The sequence below is a fragment of the Urocitellus parryii genome, chromosome 7 (genome assembly GCF_045843805.1).
Source record: "Urocitellus parryii isolate mUroPar1 chromosome 7, mUroPar1.hap1, whole genome shotgun sequence".
Lineage (NCBI taxonomy): Eukaryota > Metazoa > Chordata > Mammalia > Rodentia > Sciuridae > Urocitellus > Urocitellus parryii.
Genome location: NC_135537.1, coordinates 148,990,770 through 149,012,607, shown reverse-complemented (window position 1 = coordinate 149,012,607; position 21,838 = coordinate 148,990,770). Strand labels below are relative to the sequence as shown.

The following is a 21,838-nucleotide window of genomic DNA, read 5'->3' as shown; positions in this document are numbered from 1 at the left end:
GAATGCATAATTTTCAACGTATGGATTACTGTGTACTTTTCTAGGGAGAGGATCCAAACTTTTACCTGAAACTCAAAAGGATCCGCATCCAAGAAACCCGATACAGAATTTTGCTGAAGGACTCGAGTGATTCATAATGGAGGGTTGAAAACTTGTAATAGTTTATCCCTGGGCAGAGTCTCGCATCTACCCTTATCCCAGGCCCCTCAAAAAGTAGGATGTGTGTGGGAGGGACGTTGCTCTTTCTTCCCAAGTTTTCCGCCTGCCGCATACCTTCCCTCCAGCGCATCGGCGTGGCGCTGACGTCATGACGCCGCACACGCAGTCCCGCCCCTGCAGAGATCGGCGCTGGGACGGAACCCGGGTTCCTCTCAAACCCGGAATGTGAGGCTTCGGCCCGGTTGTCTGCTGCTCCCTGTCCCGCTCTCTACCCGCGCCTGCGTCTGCTGCCGCTTCCCTGCAGCTCGCCCCCTAGGAGCCAGGGCTGCCGTGCCCTTCTACCGTGTGCCCGCGTGGCTGCCACCGCCCCTCCGAATCCTCCGGGGCCGCAGAGGAGTTCGCTACGGAGGGAGGCGGGGGCCTTCGGGAGGAGGAGGAGGCGGAGGAGGCGGAGGAGGAGGGAAGGAAGATGGCGGCCGTGGAACTAGAGTGGATCCCAGAGACTCTGTACAACACCGCCATCTCCGCTGTCGTGGACAACTACATCCGCTCCCGCCGAGACATCCGCTCCTTGCCCGAGAACATCCAGTTTGATGTTTACTATAAGGTACGGACCGCTGGCTGCTCCGGGCTCTCCTGCCGCAACCTCTGGAGCCGCACCCCCTTCCACGTCTGCGAACCCCCGCAGTTAACCCCTCACCCCTCGTAGCGGGCTAGCAGCCGAGACGTCTGGTGCGGTATCCACGATTCCAATACAGGAAACACCCTCTCTTCTCATCCTCTCTCTCCTAAACTTTAGGGCCTTAATATTTCTTCCTAATGAGTGTTACCCCATTTTGGTGTTCCCTTCTACACAGTGGCCCCCTGGAGTAGGCCTTTTGCGTGGACTTCCTCTGTTGCGCCTCTGTCCCATCCTTCTCTTCTATATTTTCAGATATTTTCCATTCTGTTCTTTCAGTTAAGTATCAGCAGCAGCTGGAGTTTTTGCTCTGCTCCTCCCCATCCCTTCCACTTTCTCACCCCATTGCCCTTCTTTCCCAAGTATCCCCCCCACCCCCACCCCCACCCCCGCCTCGCGTTGCTTCCTTTCTTCTTTTTGATCCCAATTGGAAGGGAGTTGGGTATTGGAAATAGTCTGTGTGCTTTATTTGCATGTACTTTAAAGCTCCGAATTTTCTGGTTGACATTTGGTGTTGAATTGGGGATTTTATTAATATGAGAAGAAGGAAGGGGTGAAATTTCCTGAAAGAAAAAAAAAATTTAGAAATTTAAATTATGTATTTGAAAGTTGCAATCGTGCAGCATTCCTATGTCGCTCCCCCTCAAAAATCTCTGAACAAAAAGTCTCCAAGGAGTTTCAAGGGTAAGTGTTCTTAGACAATTTTTGCAGTGTTTTCAGAGGGAGGAGAACTTTATGAACTCGGAGCCTCCCTTTTCCTCTGCCCCTCCACATTTGAATGTGAACACTGGATTTATTATTCAGTGCTTGCCTTGAATCAGCATGGATAACCCCTAGTCACCAGTAGCTGCCTCGCAAAATGTAACTAGAAGTAGGATAGGATTTATTTTTTTAAATCTTAAATACTTCTTCTTGATTTGTAAATTGGCTGGAACAGTGTAAACTGATATTTAACAGATGTGTATGTTCATGTATCTGTATGGTATGTTATGGAAGTTTTATTGGGAAGATTGCCTTCTTTCTCCATCCTCGGAATATTTTTTCAGGATTAGCAGCTGGCATACTGCATTCTGCTAAATCCAGTCTCTTTGTCCTAATTTTAACAATTAAAATGTGTCCCCCCCCATTATTTGGAAAAGGTTAATTTTGGCTATGCATATTATTATCTTTGGATTTAGAGGAAAACTTCCCTCCTTTCAAATTCCTTGATACATTGCTTTACTTTTGTATATAGGTAAGGAAATACTGTTCATTTAAGGTAAATTCTTCCCCAAGGACAAATTAGATCTTTCTCAAACTGGACAACTGCAGTTTTGTGAGTGCTATCTCTGTCCATTTTATTAAATCATGTGTAATCTGGTACACTTTTTAGAGGAAATCACTGGGAAATTATTTTTGCTATTTGAATTTCTTCAAAATATTTGGGCATTTTTAGTAACTTTTACTTTTAATTGAAGGTTTTCCTTTGAAGATTATTATTAGCTGGTATGAACAGATGGTGCTTTGCCACATTTTCTGTCTCACATAGTTCACAAAGTTTTGAAATTGCTTCTTTTTGGTATGCTTTTACTCCTTAAAAAAAAAAAAAAGAAACAACTGGGGATTGAACGCAGGGTGCTTTACCACTATCCTCTACAGTCCTTTGTATTTTTTTAGACAGGGTTTTGCTAAATTGTCTAAATTGGCCTTGAAGTTGCTATACGATTACAGGCTAGTCCCTGGGATTACAGGCGCGCACTTCCTTCCATGCCAGTCACACTTTACTCCTTACTGGTTGTATATTATTGTGAATATGGTACTGTGCTAAAGTGAAGGAAGGTATTTGATATGTGCCTGGAACTGTGTTAAGTGTTTTGACCTATATTGTCTTAGCCTCACAATTAAACTGTGTGAAGTAGAGTATGACCCTGTTTTATAGGTGAGAAAGTTAAGTAATTGAGTCAAGTTCTCAAATCTAGGGTTTAGTTTCTGAGTACTTTGCTTTTTTGCTTGGAAAGAATTTGTATCTTCAGGTAGTAGTTTATTTTAATGGAAGATATCATAGAACTAATTTTTTATGAACACCTATAGAAATACAGAGAAAGTCAATCAGTATTCCATTCTTTTTTTACTATTATTATTTTTTAAAATTTTGAGTCAGGGTCTCACTGAGTTGCTTAGGGCCTCACTAATTTGCCAAGGGTGACCTCTAACTTGATGCCTTAACCTTCCAAGTCACTGGGATTACAGGCCTGCACCACTATTCCCAGCTCAGGATTCCATTCTTTTTTTTTTTTTTTTTTTTTTTTAAAGAGAGAGTGAGAGAGGAGAGAAAGAGAGAGAGAGAGAATTTTTAATATTTATTTTTTAGTTCTCGGCGGACACAACATCTTTGTTGGTATGTGGTGCTGAGGATCGAACCCGGGCCGCACGAACGCCAGGCGAGCGCGCTACCACTTGAGCCACATCCCCAGCCCAGGATTCCATTCTTTAATGGAGATATAAGAAGGATATTTAAATACAGTACTCACACATAAAGCATTTTTTAAGCACTTTAAGTCCACACATAAATATAGATACTCATTCCCTGCCCAACTTGTAGAAGTTTTAGAAAATGAATTGTTTACAGTTTTCTCCATTTAAGAGCCAAAGAAAAAATCAGATCTCTTCTATAATCCCTAGTTCTACCAGTAGGCATAGTCATAGACAAAATACCTTAGTATTTTTGGAATAAAAATACTAAGGTCTGGGGTTGTGGCTCAGTGGTAAAACGCTTGGCTACATGTGTGAGGCACTGGGTTCAATTCTCAGTACCACATATAAATAAATGAAATAAAGGTCCATTGATAAATTAAAAATATTTTTTAAAGTTTCCCTCTGGGGGGGAATATCCTTGTGTGTGTGTGGTGTTTTTTTTTTAGTTGTAGATGGACACAGTACCTTTATTTTATTTATTTATTTTATGTGGTGCTCAGAATCAAGCCAAGTACCTCATTTGTGCAAGGCAAGCGCTCTACCTCAGACCCACAATTCCAACCCCCCTATTTTTTTTTTAATATTGTATTCTTAAGTTTTAGGTGGACACAATATCTTTATTTTACATTTATGTGGTGCTGAGGATCGAACATGCAGTGCCTCTTGCATGCTAGGCGGGCACTCTACCACTTAGCCACAATTCCAGCCTCCCCCCCCCATATTTTTTTAAAAGTACATTTTTTTAATATTTATTTTTTGGTTATAGTTGGACACAAAGGTATTGTACCTTTATTTTTTTATTTATTTTTATGTGGTGCTGAGGATCGAACCCAGGGCCTCACACATGCTAGGTGAGCGCTCTACCACTAAGCTACCCAACCCCTCCCTATGTTCTATGTTCTTGATTGGTGTATTCCAGCGTCACTATATTAATTTTGGTCAGTAGTTTCAGATGAAGGCATAGTAGCAAAATACTAGTAGAGTAGGCTGTGCAATGAATAGAAGGTCAAGAAATAGGAATGTTGACTGCTCCTGAAGAAGGGAAGGGAGAGAAATAAAGAAAGTGAGAGATTGAATATACTAGTTAGGCAGAAAATAGATTAAGGAGCAGAAGCATTAAATAATGAGTCTTGGACCTTTTTGGTCTTTCCTCTTTCATCATTCATAAATTAAGGAATTAGTCTTAATTTGACATTGGGGAAAGAAATACATATTTTCTCTGAGAACAGAAGGAAAGAGTTAACAACCAGGGTATAGAGGTAAGTTTGCAAAAAATGATTGTCACAAATTTGGAGGTATCATACTATGTACCAAAATGAATTCCACATGAATTGAAAGATTTAAATATGGCTATTGAGGACTGGGGATGTGGCTCAAGCGGTAGCGCGCTTGCCAGGCATGTGTGCCGCCCGGGTTCGATCCCCAGCACCACATACAAACAAAGATGATGTGTCCACCCAAAACTGAAAAATAAATATTAAAATTCTCTCTCTCTCAAAAATAAATAAATAAATAAATAAATATGGCTATTGAAACCTTGGATGTGTTAGAATAAATTATTGGGTCAGTATATTTTACAGTGGGAAATGGCTGAAATGTCTTCTTGAAAGTTTTTTTTTTTTTTTTTTTTTGGTACCAGGATTGAACCCAGGGGCATTTAACCACTGATCTACATTCCAGCCTTTTTAATTTTTTGGGACAGGGTTTTGCTAAGTCATTGAGGCTGGCTTTGAATTTGCAATCCTGCCTCAGCTTCCCTAGTTGCTGGGATTACAGTACCACTGTGCCCAGCTTTGAAACAAATTGTTTTTAAGGTAATTTACAAATTATAAAAATGTAAAACATTTTTAAAAATTTATAAAGAGGTGAATACCTCTGCTACTTATCTTGCCAACATTGTACTGCCATCTTGGCATGGAGAATTTTCTAAGCATGAAACCAAAAACCAGGAGGGGAAAATAAAATTGATACTTTTTAATACATTTTTTTAAAAATAGGTGGGATTTAACAGGTAAAAGGCAGCTTTCCTAACACAGAAAGATCAAATCAGTATGAAAAAGGCAAACTACCTCATGTCCAAAGAACTTGAACTGGCTAGCTTATATGAGGAAAAATGCTCAGTAATCATCAAAGGATGCACAACTGAAATGCAGATTCAAATGCCAGATCAAGCCAAGGCAGTCAAAAAGATGAAAGAACAAAATCTGTGGGATTTACACCACCAAATACCTAGCAGTAATACTTTTAAAAGTATGAAGAAAAAGATTAAGATAGTATAGTATTGGCAGCAGCGAAACAAAAATAGTTCAGAAAAAGACTGATATGTAGACTGTCACTTGCTTTATGATAAAACAGACATAGTACAATGGGGAAAGGAAGGTCAAAGAAATGGTGTTGGTCAGTTTGGTATCTGTGAGGAGAGAAAAGGTATCTTACTTCACACCATATACAAAAATCATTTCCAAATGAATTGCTGATATAAATGTGAAAAATAAAACAGTTTTGAGTTTGTTTTTGTTTTTCTTGTTGTTTTTAAACCAGGGATTGAATCCAGGAATGCTTAACCACTAAGCCACATCCCCAGCCCTTTTTTATTTTAAGACAGGGTCTTGTTAAGTTGCTTAGGCTCACCAAGTTGCTGAGGCTAACTTTGAACTTGTGATCCTCCTGCATCACCCTCTTGAGGAGCTGGGATTACAGGCATGCGCCACCATACCTGGCTAATAGTTTTATAAGAAAAAATTTTCTATTATGTCATCAGAGATTTATTAAATGGAATACAAATCAGCTAACTGTAAAGAAAGTTTTTTTAAAAAGTGACTATATTAAAATCCAAAACATCTGTTCATCAAAAGATACCTTAAGAGAGTGAAAAGCCAAACCACAGAATGGTGGAAGACATTTGCAGTACATATATCTGACAGGAGCCATATGCATCTAAAGAAATACAAATTAATAGCAAAGAAAAATAACTCATTTTCTAAAAAAAGTTTTGTTTTTTTTTTTTAAATAATGAAAGAACTTTAATAGGCATTCAAAAAAGAGAATATTCAAAGGCCAATTAGTTACTTAGTCTCATTTCATCTTCAGGGAAGTATTTTTTCACCATACACTCATCAAAATGATTACACGAGAAAGAAAAAAATTGTTGATATGGAACAATAAAACTTGTATAATGTTAGTAGGAGTGTAAATTGATATATCATTTTGGATAACTAACATTACTAAAACTGAAAGTATATGCCTGTATATATACATCCTATAATTCATTAATTCCACTTTAAGATATACATACGTAGAAATTTTCATAGCAAAATTTCATAATAACCAAAAAGTGGAAATCTTCCAAATTCTCATCAATAGGAGAATTAATAAATTCTGGAATAGTCATTATACAGTGAAAATGAATGAACAACTACTTGAAATAAGATAGATGAGTTTCACAAATGTTAGCGGGTAAAATAAATCAATCACAGTACAGTAGTCTCTCTTTATCTGAGATTTCACTTTCTGTGGTTTTTGTTACCTGTGATCTGCCATGATCTAAAAATATTAAATGGGAAATTCCAAACGTAAACAATTCATAAATTTTAAATAGTTTGCTGTTCTGATTAGTACAGTGAAATCTCTCCATGTCCAGCTTCATCCCATTGTATGTGAATTACCTCATAGACCAGTGTATTCATGTTGTATATGCTACCACTTAGTAGTTATCCCAGTTTTCAAATAGAATACCCTATATGACAGTGCTTATGTTCAAGTAACCTTTATCTTATTTAATAAAAGCCCCCAAACACAGGAGTAGTGATGAAAGAAGGCACCCAGGTATAAAACATGAAGGACAGATTAATTTGTACTATGTGGCAATTCTACAGGACATGTGGAGACAAAACATTGTGTGTGTGTGTGTGTGTGGGGGGGTAACAATCACAATTATTAATGGGATGTTTGTGATTGCTGGGCACTGTACAACGTTTCAAAACCTTAGAATCAGATGAACATCAACACTCATTTCCTGTTCCATATTTTTGCACATTTTTATCACAGCAATAACTGAAAACAGCTTCTTAAAGATATCAATGAAAGTAAGGGTAACAGTCTGAGTTGGTACAGCGTGATACAGATGTTGAATATTATTTCTCTCAGATTAAAAATGTCCTACAGTGCACCAAGGTACCTTGTTGTATCGTTTGGAAACTGTGAGTATATGTATACTTTATGATTCCATTTATAGACTCTCAAAAGCAGCCAAAATTAAGGTGTTGGAAGTTAGGAGAGGTTACCCTGGTAGAACAGTGACTATCTAAGACCATGAGGGGAGGCCTTGGGGATTCTGATCTGGATACTGTGTATTTACGTTGTGAAAATTTATTAAACTTTGAGTTTAAAATTTGAGTTGTGTACTCTTTTGTATTTGTGTTGGGCTTAAAGAAAAATATTTTAAAAATAGTATTCAGTATTCACCTATCAGATTGTCAAGGTTTAAAAATTCAAATCACTCATACACTTTAATCCACAATACCATTTAGAGAATTTTCCTGTAGAAATGTTTGTTGAGTGTACAGAAAATGCTGCTGATGTTTATTCAATGCAGCAGAAATCAAAGACAACTATATTCTAATCAATTAGAAATGGAATATTGTATTGTAGGCATTAAGTATGAGGATTCTATACTTTGTATACAACCAGAGATATGAAAAATTGTGTTCTATATGTATAATATGAACTATAATGCATTCTGCTGTCATATATAACAAATTAGAATAAAAATTTTTAAAAAATGAGAATTCTGTATATCCTGGACTAGAGGTGCCAGAGCACAGAGCAGTTGGGGAAAATAGTAATTTACTTGTTGTAAAGTAATATGAAAGCATAATCTGCTATGTGTTTTTAATATGTATGTTACTCTGTGCTGAAAAATCAAGAGGAACACAAGAAAGTTTTAATATTTACTCAAGTATAGGATTGCAGTCATTTTTAGAAATGTGTGTATATATACTTTTAAAATATATTTTTCTAATACTTGGGTTTTGGGGGGGGGCCATATATTAACTTTGGTAAGCAGAAAAAAATGTATTTAAAGAAAAAGAAAGTAGAAGGTGGGTGCTGTGGCATGTGCCTGTAACCCCAGCAATTCAAGAGGCTGAGACAGGAAGATCACAGTTTGAGGCCAGTCTCGGCACTTTAGCGAGACCCTGTTTTAAAATAAAAAATAAAACAGACTAATGATGTAACTCAAGGGTAAAGAGCCCCTGGATTCAATCCCCAGTACCAAAAAAGAAAAGAAGAATTTTTTTTTTTTTTTTTTAAGAATTTTTAATATTTATTTTTTAGTTCTCGGCGGACTCAACATCTTTGTTGGCATGTGGTGCTGAGGATCGAACCCGGGTCGCACGCATACCAGGCGAGCGCGCTACCGCTTGAGCCACATCCCCAGCCCCGAAAAGTAGAATTTTTAATAGTAAAATATCTTGGGACTGGGGATGTAGCTCAATGATAGAGCATGTCTTAATCTGCAGGAGGCCCTGGATTCAATATTGGGAGGAGGGAGGTCAGTTATCTTGGACACAAAGTTGTACTAAGAGGGAAATAACCTGACTACTGATTTTTTAAAGTCAGCATGAATGAGAACTAAGTCCTTTAAAAATAGGTAATTTATCTAATATTTAATTCATTAGCTAGCCAAATAAAGAAACATATGAGAAAGCTAAAAATTAGGGAGGTGAAAGAAAGAAAGCTAAAATTAGGAAGGGCAAACAACTATTGATACAATAGGAAGGAGAAAAATAGCTTTTTAAATTGTGGAATAGCTTTTTTTTTAAAATTTTCTTTTCTTTAGTTGTAGATGAACACAGTACCTTTAGTTTGTTTTTTATTTGTTTTTATGAGTTGCTGAGGATCTAATCCAGTGCCTCACATGTGTGAGGCAAGCGCTCTGCCACTGAGCCACAACCCCAGTCCATAAATTGTGGAATAGCTTTTTAAAATGTAAAATAACTTATTTAATGCCATGCTAATCAGACAGAAATTGTGTTTTAGGAAAAAACTTACTGAAATTTATGGATAAAATAAATAAAAATTATTTATTGAAATTATGTTTGTAGGGCTGGGGCAATAGCTCAGTGGCAGAACGCTTGCTTAGCATATGTGAGGCACTTAGCACTACATAAAAATAAGAAAAGGCATGCTGTCCCATCTACTACTAGTACAACAACACAACAACAAAGAATTGTTTGTAAGAAAATACAAATGGCCTGAGAGAGAACATTTGGAGATTAGATCACAAGAATAAAAGAATCTTGTAAGTGAAGATAACATGCTTATTAAAATATTACTTTATTTATTATAGAGATAAAGGGTATTTTGTAGGGCTTTAAAGAAAAATGTTGATGGAAAAAATTTTAGTATATACCAGTGTAGAGCAGAATAATGAATTCTTATTTATCCACCACCAAGCTTAAAAAGATTATCTGTTCTTAGCCAGTCTTGTCACTGAGTCTTATTTTTTCACCCTTTTCCCCCTTTCTTCTGTTTGTAAGTAAATCTAGACACCATATCATTTCATCTGTAAATATTTTGATATCCATTATACTATTATGCCTGAGAAAGCTTAATGGTGATTCCTTAATTTATTAAATATCCAGTCATTGTTCAAATTTTTAGTTGACTCAGATGTCAAATTTGTATGTATTTTTCAGTTTACTTGTTTGGATAAAGATCCAGGTAAGTTCCACACCTTAAGCGGTTAGTATATCTGTCTATCTTTTGGTTTCTTTTTCGATACTAGGGAATGAACGTAGGGTCTTGCACATGATAGGCAATTGCTCTACAATGGGCTTCACTTGTGGCCCTTTTTTTTTTTTTTTTTTAATTGTGAGACAGGGTCTTGCTAAATTGCTCAAGCTGGCCTCAAACTTGTGATCCTCATATCTTAGCCTCCAAGTAGCTGGGATTATAGGTGTGCACCATCTAGCCCAACTGCTATATTGCTGAAGTTTCTCTTTATATTTCACTTTTCATTTTTGTTTTGTCTTCTTAGCAATTCATTTTTTGAAGAAATAGGTTCCTTTGTCCTATAAACTCTGCAGTTTCCCACAATCTAAACTTCACTGATGAATATATAAAACATTTTCATTACTCCTCAATACCTGGTGTTTTTGCATTTGTCTGTGATGACTTTATGGGTTTCATTGGTTTCTGACCAACTGTTAATTCCAGTTTCTGCATTTATTGTTGGTAAATCATCTAGATAATATGAATTTTTGCTGCATACTCATATGAGTCTTAATCTGTAGGCTTCAGTTTCTCATGGGGGACTTTTTGCTCCTGTCTTTGGGCAGGCAATTAATTTTTAGGTTCCTTTGCTTATAGAATATGCTACGTGAACTCTTTTCTGATCTTTGCTATTCTAGCATGAAGTCATTCAGAGGTATATTCTATTTCTTTCTTCCCAGCTGTTTTCTTTTTTTTTTTTAAAGAGAGAGTGAGAGCGGAGAGAGAGAGAATTTTCAATATTTATTTTTTAGTTTTCGGCAGACACAACATCTTTGTTTGTATGTGGTGCTGAGGATCGAACCCGGGCCGCACGCATACCAGGCGAGCGCGCTACCGCTTGAGCCACATCCCCAGCCCCGCCCAGCTGTTTTCAAGTTTATATTTTCTTAATTTTTGGCAACTGTGGGATTTCTAGGCTTGAAACACAGCTGTTTATACAAAACTTATTTTGTGACATTATATTCTGTATTTTCCTATTTGAAAAAGGACTAGAAGGTTTGTCTGTGTTTGTTCTATTCATCATATATCTAGAAGTTTTACTCCCATTCCTCTGCAAAACTCAACTGAATTTCTTTCTTGAAGAATGTATTTTATTTGTGTTCCTTCGGCTCTCTGGCTACTTTCATCATTATTTTGTGAACTTCATTTTTATGTTTGATAGATTATCTAATTTTTTTTAGATCAGGGAGTAGTTTTACTGACTTTATTGCTGTGGTGATTATAGTCACCACTGTTAAAACTTAGCATAGTACCTTGTGCAGATGTTCCTGATATTTATTAAGTTAATAAAAATGGTGGGGGCGGGGCTGGGGATATAGCTTAGTTGGTAGAGTGCTGGCCTCACACGCACAAGGCCCTGAATTTAATCCCCAGCACCACAAAATAAATAAATAAAAATGACGGTGGGGTGTGTTTAGCCCAGTGGCTGGGCACATGCTTAGCATGAAAGAGTATTATTCCCCAGCTCCAAAAATAAATAAATAAAACGATAAGTAGAATATTCTTAGTTGTAATATTCTTGCTTTTTGTGTGTGGGGGGAGGGTACCAGGGATTCAACTCAGAGGTATTCAACCACTGTGCCATGTTCCCAGCCTTATTTTTTTGTATTTTATTTAGAGACAGGTTCTCACTGAGTTGCTAAGCACCTCACCATTGCTGAGACTGGCTTTGAACTCACCATCCTCCAACCTCAGCCTCCTGAGCTGATGGGGTTACAGACATGCACCACCGCACCCTCCTATATTCTTGCTTTTTTGTATGTATTTACTTTTTTTATATGGTGCTAGGGATCAAACCCAGTGCCTCATGCATGCTAGGGCAAACATCTTTACCACCAAGCCACAACCCCAACCCTGTATTTTTGCTTTTGATATGAAAATCACGAAGACATAACAAGTTGTTTAGTAAGGTAAGAATTTTGTGTGATGGAGTCTGGGAATGTGGCTCAAACAGTAGCGTGCTCGCCTGGCATGCATGCGGCCCAGCTTCAATCCTCAGCACCACATACAAACAAAGATGTTGTGTCTGCCGAAAACTAAAAAGTAAATAAAAAATTAAAAAAAAAAAAAAAGAATTTTGTGTGATGAATATAGGGTACTTGATAAAAAATGTTAAAATAGGAAACACCTATTTTTGCCTATAAATTTAAGCAGCTATATTTAGAATTTAATTTTTTTTAGGGAGAGAGAGAGAGAATTTTTTAATATTTATTTTTTAGTTTTTGGCGGACACAACATCTTTCTTTGTGGTGCTGAGGATCGAACCCAGTCCGCACACGTGCCAGGCGAGCGCACTACCGCTTGAGCCATATCCCCAGCCCCTAGAATTTATTCTTGATTTTATTTTTTTTTACAGGGGCTACTTGGAATTTAACCCAGGGACACTTTACCACTGAGCCACATCCCCAGCCCTTTTTATTTTTTATTTTGAGGCAGGGTCTCACTAAGTTGCCTGGGACTTCATTAAGCTGCTCAAGCTGCCCTTGGACTTGCTGTCCTCCTGCCTCAGCTTCCTGAGTTGCTGAGACTACAGGCATGTGTTATTGTGCCTGGCTCCAAATTTTTGTCTTTAAGTTTATACCAGTTGGGCATGGTGGCACACACCTGTAATCCCAGTAAGTCAGGAGGCTGAGGCAGGAGGATCATAAGTTCAAAGCCAGCCTCAGCAGTTTAGCGAGACCCTCAAAATAAAAAAAGGGGCTGAGGATGTAGCTCAGTAGTTAAGTGCCCCTCAGTTATATCCCCAGTATAAAAACAAACAAAAAACAAGTGTATAAGTTTACACCCTGGTGTGGAGACAATAGAAATTGTGTGTGAGCTGGGCTTGTTGATACATGCCTATCATACCAGCTACTTGGGAGGCTGAGGATAGGAGAATCCCAAGTTCAAAGCCAGCTTGAGTAAATTAGTGGCATGTCGGCTCACAATAAAGAATTAAAAGAACTGGGGCTGTAGCTTAGTGGTATAGTGTGCCTGTCTTCAGGCCTCAGTATTGTAAAAGAAAAAAAAATGTATGCATTTGGAGTATTTCCCTTTATGTCAGATTTACCAACCTCTGGATGGTATCAATAAATAGAATAATAGTACTAATATGTGGTTGACTAATTATAAATTTCAGATTAGAAATTGTCTTGCATTTTTTGTTGTTTCTTCTGAGTACCAGCCAAAGGAGATAACTACTAATTTGGATTATTCATTCTGAAAATAATGAATGCATATCTATTGCTAGGCATTGTGCTAGGTTCTGGGGATATTATAGTAGTGATTATGCTCACTTCATAGAGTAGTGTGTAATGGAGTGACACATTTAACAAATATCCACTTAAGTGAATGCATGTTGCTATTATGAAGGGAAAGCACAGTGTGTTGTGGGAAAGTATAACAGGAGACAGTTTAGATTGGGGAGTCAGGGAAAGGTCTGAGAAAGTGAAATATTAGTTGAGATAATTTGAATTACAAATTAACAGGCAAAGAATCATGGTAAGGAGATAGAAGTCATGAGCTAAAAGAAACCTAAGGTGGCAGGAATACAGAAGAAAGAACAATAGAAGGTGAGGTCAGAAAGATGGGTGGGGGTGAGACAAGTTATAGGAACTTATTGGTCAAAGATTTTGGACTTGTTCTAAGTGTGTTAGGGTGCCATTGAAGGGTATTTATTTGTTTCTTTTGCAGTACTGGGGATTGAGCCCAGGGCCTCACACATGCTAGGCAAGCACTGTACCACTGAGATACATCCCCACCCTTTCTTCTTTATTTATTTTTAAATTGAATTTGAGACAGGGTCTCGATAAGTTTCCCAGGCTGGCTTTGAACTTGTATTCCTCCTGCCTCAATTCCCTAACCTCATTCTCTGAGATTACAGGCATGTGCCACCGCACCCAACTCATTAAAAGGTTTTACTTAAAAAAAAAAAAAAAAAATTGGGGAGTACTGGGAATTGAACTCAGGCCATTTACCACTGAGCTACATACCCCAATCCTTTTTATTTTATTTTTGAAATTCTAAATTGCTGAGGCTGGTCTTGAACTTGAGATCTCTCTATCTCAGCCTTCAAAGTTACTAGGATCACTGGAAGGTACCTGACTAATTAAAAGGTTTTAAACAGGGGAATGACATGGTATGATTTACTTTTTACAAAGATAGTTGTGGCTACTGTGTGGGCAGTTGACTAAAGGGGAACAGGCTGAGGCAGGAGGATTGCAAGTTTAAGGTAGTTTAGCAAGCCCCTGTTTCAAAATTTAAAAAAAAAGATTCAGGATGTACTTCAGTGGTAAGCTCCCCTGGATTTAATCCCCAATACTGCAAAAATAAATAATACTAAAGTAAAAATTAAAGAATATTAATGCAGAGTCCAGTTCTACTAAACCTTTGTAGTAATTCAGGTTAAAGATGATGATAACAGTGGAGGTGAAAGTTTTTAGATAGTAATCCTATACCGTTGATATAAACATTTTATTAACTATTATGCATATAAAATATAGGTACACAATTTAAAAACCAAAATAAAAATATATTAACTCAAACCTTTTGGGAACTTGTTCAGTTTTTGTGTTATCATGGTCATTTTAATTGATAATAATCTTTCATTTTTGAAAGTCTTTTTTTTTTTTCCAATGATTCAGTGACTTGCAAACAGTTACAAACATGTGAGATGCATGAGTTTCCATATGTGCGTGCATGCATGTGGGCACCTATGTGACTTCAGTTTTTCTTACATTATAGTTTTGGACTCAATTTCTTGAATGCCTTTTTCTAAATCTTTCTGGGTTTTGTTGTTGTGGTTAGGAATTAAACAGATTACTTTGTTAATTAATTTGCTAGTTTGCTGTTAAGGTTATGCTGTTTACTCTTAATTTGTGGTAATTTTGAAATGAGTTGGGGAGCAGTTATGCCAGTTGAAAATGTTCGGAGATTTTTATTTCCACCTTTATCTCCCAAGGAGTTCTCTGGATTTTGGGCTGTCTTGCATTGCTGTGGGAATAGTTGCTTTAATTTTCTTTCAAGATTTTTATTTTAGATCCTGGAAACCTTTGCTTCTAAAAACATCACTAGGCAGTTCATTTTTTTATTAGACCCCTTTGTGTATTAATGAAAATAACTCTTACACATATATTATTAATATTTTATGTAGTATTGTTGAATTTTAATAGTGTTTTATATTCGTGAACATTTTAGGCTTTTATACAATCAATTTCCTTGATGTATGTTTGTTTGTTACTGAGGATTGAACCCAGGGGAACTTAACCGTTAAGCCACATCCCCAGCACATTTTATATTTTATTTTGAGATAGGGTATTGCTAAGTTGCTTAGGGCCTCACTAAGTTGCTGAGGCGTGTGCTACCAGGCCTAGCTTCCTTGATGATTTTTATTTGTGATATAATCAGTGTTATTTTGTTTTGTACATTTTTTTAAAGTTGTTGATGGACCTTTGTTTTATTCATTTATTTATGTGGTGCTGAGAATTGAACCCAGTGCCTTAGACATGCTAGGTAAGCGCTCTACTACTGAGCCACAATCCCAGCCCATAATCAGTGTTTAAAAGAAGTCATATTAGTACTGGGGGTGTGGCTTAGTGGTAGAGCACTTTTAATATTTTAAAATTTTTTTAAAATATTTTTTTTAGTTATAGATGGACATGATATCTTAGTTTCACTTTTTTTTTTTTTAATGTGGTGCTGAGGATCAAACCCAGTGCCTCACACATCTTACACATTCGAGGCAAGCGCTCAACAACTGAGCTACAATCCCAGCTCTGAATTTTTTTTTTTTTTACATTTAAAATTTTGATAAATCTGGTATATATTTTATCAGGTAGGTATTTTTGTTTTCCCTTTTATGTGCTGCTATTAACTATTTTTCTTTTAGCAATTAAAATGCCTTTGTCATATGTTGTTACATATACTAAAGTATGTTTTATTTGTTTCTCTATCTGGTGGCAGGTATTACTACATCTAGACTACTTCTAGGAATAAGGAATAATTTGACTTTTTCTTAAGCTAGAAATACTCAAAATAACCTTTCCATAGCTTTATTACTCTGTAGATACAGAATATAAACATCAGAATAATGAACTAAAATAAGTCTATTTTTAAAAATCAGATATACGAATCATTACTAGAACCTAGAACCTCAGTTTCCCCTTCTCTATGTTAATCTTTAGGTCTTCTATTAAAAGATTTAAAATCTCCCATTTTATGTTTTCTTAATTTTCATTATTTCAAGAGGCAGTTTATTGTAACGTATTAAGAATATGGATGTAGGAACAGACCGCCAGAGGTCAGATTCCTGCATTGCTTTCTTTGGTGGCAGTGGGGATTGAACCCAGGGTGCTGTACCACTGACCTACATTCCCAGCCCCTTAAAAAAAAGTAAAGAACAAGAAATTGTGTGTGTGTGTGTGTGTGTGTGTGTGATTTATTTATTTATTTTAAATTTTGAGACAGGGCCCAGGTTGGCCTTGAATTTGTGATCCTCTTGCCTTAGCTTCTCTAGTGCCTGGGATTACAGGAAAGTGCCACAGTGCCTTGCCTAACATTTCTTAATTGTATGATTTTGAGCATGTTATTTAACTTCGTATGCTTCAGTTTCCACGTCTGTAAAAGGACAAAATGACTGACTTATGAAAAGCACTGAGAACAGTCCTTGTCTCATATAAGACCTCTATAAGAATTAGGGGCTGGGATTGTGGCTTGGTGGTAGAGCACTTGCCTAGCACGTTTGAGGCCCTGGGTTCAATTCTCAACACCACATATAAATAAATAAAATAAATGTCCATTGCCAACTAAAATAATAATAATTAAGTGCGATTTAGTTGTTGAATCAAACCCAGGGCCTCACACATTCTAGGCAAGCTCTCCACCACTGAGCTATAACCCCAGCTCTAGATGCTGTTTTTATATGAGATTGTTATTAAAAAAAAAAAAAAAACCTTTAGGTCATACATTGTATTAATTTGCACTTATTGATTAAATTTGGTAAGGATGAAGCAATTAAACTTAAATTAAAAAATTATTATCCTCTTCCCACAATTTAAATGTGAACCCATTTTTACCTAGATAATTTAAATTTCAGTATATAGAAATGTTGGTGCTTGTAATAGGGAATATTTTGAAACTGTAACTAAGGCAGCAATTATCCTAAATTCTATTTTCAAATCTCACTTAGTAGATTAGACCAATTTTCAGTCATCAAAGCGATATTGTAAGTCATAGAACACATAAAATTGAATTTATATATTTTCAACTAGTGAATACAGGCAAAATGGTTATATAACTTGTTTTCATTTTTTTCTGTCTTATAAAAGAAATTCTAAGCCTAAAGTTGGGTAATGATGAGTCAGTCATTTTGGTAAGAAGCTTAAGCTTTTTAACCTTAGTGTTTTTGGAATATGTATATTTATCTTTTTTTAATATTTATTTTTTAGTTGTAGTTGAATACCTCTGTTTCACTTACTTATTTTTATGTGGTGCTGAGGATCGAACCCAGGGTCTTACACTGCAAGGCTATCACTGTACTGTTGAGCTACAACCCCAGCCCCTTTTTTTAAAAAAGAATTTCTGTTTTAGTTGTAGGTGGACACAATACCTTTGATTTGTTTATTTTTTTATGTGGTGCTGAGGATCGAACCCAGTGCCTCACACATGGTAGGCAAGCGCTCTACTACTGAGCCACAACCCCAGCCCCTGTATATTTATCTTGATAACTATATTTGTGGTTCTGCCCCAAATCAGAAGATTATCACATTATGTAGCTTACGAATAAGAATTTGGTTGTAAATTCTCAGTTTTATTTTCCTTGAGTTATTCTGTATTAGTTAATAGGAAAATATTACAATGATTGATTAATAGTTTTATGAGGCTTATTTTTCTGTAGCAGAAAACAATAATCCCCCCAAATAGTAAATCTTTCCTCATGAAGTTTTTTAAGGTACCAGGGATTGAATTCAGGGGCACTTGACCACTGAGCCACATCCCCAGTCCCTTTTTGTATTTTATTTAGAGACAGGGTCTCACTGAGTTGCTTGGTGCCTCACCATTGCTGAGGCTGGCTTTGAACTCTTGATCCTCCTGTCTCAGCCTCCCGAGCTGCTGGGATTACAGGCATGTGCTACCGTGCCCTGCTCCTCATGAAGGTTTTAATGTTAATATAAATTATCTAACCATTATGTGAATTTATCACATGATAATCTGTCCCCTCTTTCCTCCAGCAATTGTCATGGATTTTTTTTTATAGCAGTCATTATGAACTCTTTCTAAAGTCCCATGTTATTTATATAGCATATGTAAATTCAAAAGTTATTTGTTACAGGGTCTGGAGGGTGTATTTGTCTCTTTTTGACCATGTATGTAGTATTTGAGAGAAAAAAATTTTAACATTTTTAGAAATATTCTTTAAAATAACAATTCTGAAAAATCAATGTATAAATGAGTTGGACAGTTAGAAATCCTGCCATACTCCTAGGGTACTGGTGAAGATATCATGTCCAGAAGTAAACTAAGGTTCTAAAGATGGTTATAAGAACTTCTAGTGGAGCATATTGACAGCTGTGTTTTCTGGACACTGTCTTTACTATTATTTTATTTTATTTTTCTTGGGGATTGAACTCAGGGCCTTGTACAATGCTAGACACATGCTGTACCACTGAGTCACATCCCCAGCCCCGCCCCCCTTTTTTATAATTTAACTGTCCAATTTTGATAAACCCAATTTGTCTCATTATCCCAGTATGGAACACCTAAAAAACCTTAATTGAACAATAAATATTAACCTATTTTAATGCACTTGTATTGTTGAAATATTCACAGAATTAAAAACTTGGACTTGATGGATTAAGGAAAAAAGTTATGGTTTTAAGTTTCTTGAATAATGGGCTTATGTTTAATGTTATTATATTAAATATCATAATATATAATATTATATAAATTTGGGGAGGTATCAGGGATTGAACTCAGGGGTACTCAACCACTGAGCTGCATCCCCAGCCCTATTTTGTATTTATTTAGAGACAGGGTCTCACTGAGTTGTATAGCGCCTCACCATTGCTGAGGCTGGCTTTGAATTCATGATCCTCCTGCCTCTGCCTCCCAAGCCACTGGGATTTCAGGCGTGCGCCAATATAAAATATTATTATATGGCACTTAGTAATGCTTACCATGTTTTAGGTACCACTACAATGTTTTGGTGTTTGTTTGTTTTTTAATGAGGTATTGGGGATTGAACTCAGGTTCTTGGGCAAGATAGAAAACTCCTGAACTACTTCCCTAGCCTGTGTTTTCCAAATATTAATTCTTTTTTAAAATTTATTTCATTTATTTTTTTAGTTGTAGATGGACACAATACCTTTATTTATTTATGCGGTGCTGAGGATCGAATCCAGTGCCTCACATGTGTGAGGCGAGCATTCTGCCACTGAGCTATAGCTTCAGCCCTCCAAATATTGATTCTTAACATTTACATAAAATTAGTGAACTGTTATTATATGAATTGTGGGAATTTGTTAAATTAGTATTCCATTTTTCTTATTGTAAGCGTCTTTCCTGATAGTATTTTGTAATTATTGTGACTTTAAATCTTACTCATTAAAACCACAAATATTAACTTTATCAATATAATTAAAAGTAGAAATTAAAATTAAATTTAAAAATTTTAAGTCATTTTTCATTTTTATTTCAGCTCTACCAACAGGGACGCTTATGTCAACTGGGCAGTGAATTTTGTGAGTTGGAAGTTTTTGCTAAAGTATTGAGAGCTTTGGATAAAAGGTAAATTTTTAAAAAAAAATTACAGTAAAATATGCATAACATAAAATTTACCATTTAACAGTTTTTAAGTATACAGTTCACTGACAATGAGTATATTCACCTTGTTGTGTAACCATCAACACTATCCATTTTCAGAAAATTTTCGTCATCCCTAATGAAAACTCTGTTCCCATTAAATAACTCCCCATTCCCTTCTTTCAGCCCTGAAGCTGCCATTCTACTTTCTGTCTATGTGAGTTTGCTGTTTCAGGTACCTCATATAAGTAGGATCCTGTATTTGTTCATTTGTTTTTGCCTTATTTGATTTAGCATATGTTTTTAAGGTTCATTTGTGTTGTAACATGTCAAAATTTCATTCCTTTTTGAAGTTTGATAATATCCCATTGTGTATATATGCCACAGTTTGTTTATCCATTCATCAATCAGTGGATATTTGAGTTGTTTCTACCTTTTAGCTAATATGGATAAAAATTCTGTGAACATGGGTGTAGAAATAACTCTTCAAATCCTTGCTTTCAGTGTCTTTGGTTAAGTATACCAAGTGGAATCACTGGATCACTGGTAATTCTATTTTAAATATTTTGAGGAACATTCAGGTTATTTACCATAAATTCATTTTAATTGGCTTTTTAAAATTAAGTCTATGTAATGAGAAAGTAGTTCTTAAATATGATCATATCAGAAAACTTAGAATGAAATAAAATTGCCTTTATAAATTGGGGAACCAGTAGGTTCATTTTGCTTGTTTTAGGTAAATTCATACAGTATGTACACTTTTGTGTCTGCCTCTCCATCCACCCCAACATCATGTTTATGAGAATCACCTATTTATTATAGTCTGTTCATTCTCATTGCTATATATGTACAATGTTCCATTATATGTCATTATTTATACTGTTGTTAGATATTTGAGCTGTTTGGTTTTTAGCTATTATAAACAGCTGCTACATTTATCCATGTACAAGTCTTTTGGTGAACATATATGCATATCTATTAGATATACCTGGAAGTACAATATGAAAGCATTTTAAGAGTTACAACTCAAGACCATTTAGCATGATAAAGAAAATGATCACAGGGCTGGGGATGTGGCTTAAGCGGTAGCGCGCTTGCCTGGCATGCGTGCGGCCCGGGTTCGACCCTTAGCACCACATATAAACAAAGATGTTGTGTCCGCCGAGAACTAAAAATAAAAATAAATAAATAAATAAAAACACTAAAAAGAAAAAAAGAAAATGATCACAGTAATTGTACAATCCAAACAAGTTTGGTGACAATGAGAATTTGTTCACTTGCCTCCATCTTCTTTGGAAAGTTAATACTCTGTAAATTTAGCTTTTTTTTTTTTTTTTTTCAGTTGTAGTTGTACACAATACCTTTATTTTGTTTATTTTTATGTGGTGCTGAGGATCGAACCCAGGGCCTTGCACATGCTAGGCAAGTGCTCCACTGCTGAGCCACAACCCCAGCCCTGTAAATTTAGCTTTTGAGTTCAAGAATTTAGCTTCCTCATTATAGGGGGTTGAGTGAGGGGGTGCTGGGGATTAGAACCCAGGGCCTTGTGCATTTAAGGCAAGCACTCTACCAACTGAGCTATATCCCCAGCCCTCATTATAGGTATTATGAAGTAGGAGCCACAGAAAGATAATCTGGTCTTTGATTATACTTGCTGTTCTCTTCCATGATTCGCTTCAACTGCAATTTTTATCACCTAACCTTTCTTCCTTTGTTTCTTTCTTTCTTCTATCTCTTTCTTTCACAACAGGAATTGAATCTAGGGGCACTTAACTACTGAGCCACATCCCAGCTCTTTTTATATTTTTTATTTAGAGACAGGGTCTCACTAAGTTTCTTAGGGCCTTGCTAAATTGTTGAGGCTGGCCTTGAACTATCAATTCTCCTGCTTCAGCCTCTTGAGCCATTGGGATTACAGTGCACCACCACTCCCAGCCCTAATCCACATTTCTAAAGAAATCAGAATATACTTTCACAAACTGGTTGCACTGGTGT

General features: G+C 36.4%; 1 protein-coding gene and 1 non-coding gene across 2 annotated transcripts in view; one reads left to right on the top strand and one right to left on the bottom strand.

The window, feature by feature from the left end:
• Positions 1–281: 281 nt before the first annotated feature.
• Positions 282–21,838, top strand: part of Appbp2 (amyloid beta precursor protein binding protein 2) — a 54,962-nt gene continuing 33,405 nt past the window's right edge. The window contains exons 1-2 of the mRNA XM_026398059.2: positions 282–766; positions 19,740–19,828. Coding sequence (XP_026253844.1) covers positions 629–766; positions 19,740–19,828 — 227 coding nt within the window. The 5' untranslated portion in view covers positions 282–628. The remainder of the gene's footprint in view (positions 767–19,739; positions 19,829–21,838) is intronic.
• On the bottom strand, positions 21,358–21,431 carry Trnal-uaa (transfer RNA leucine (anticodon UAA)). Its single transcript has one exon. It is a non-coding gene; the product is annotated as a tRNA-Leu (tRNA).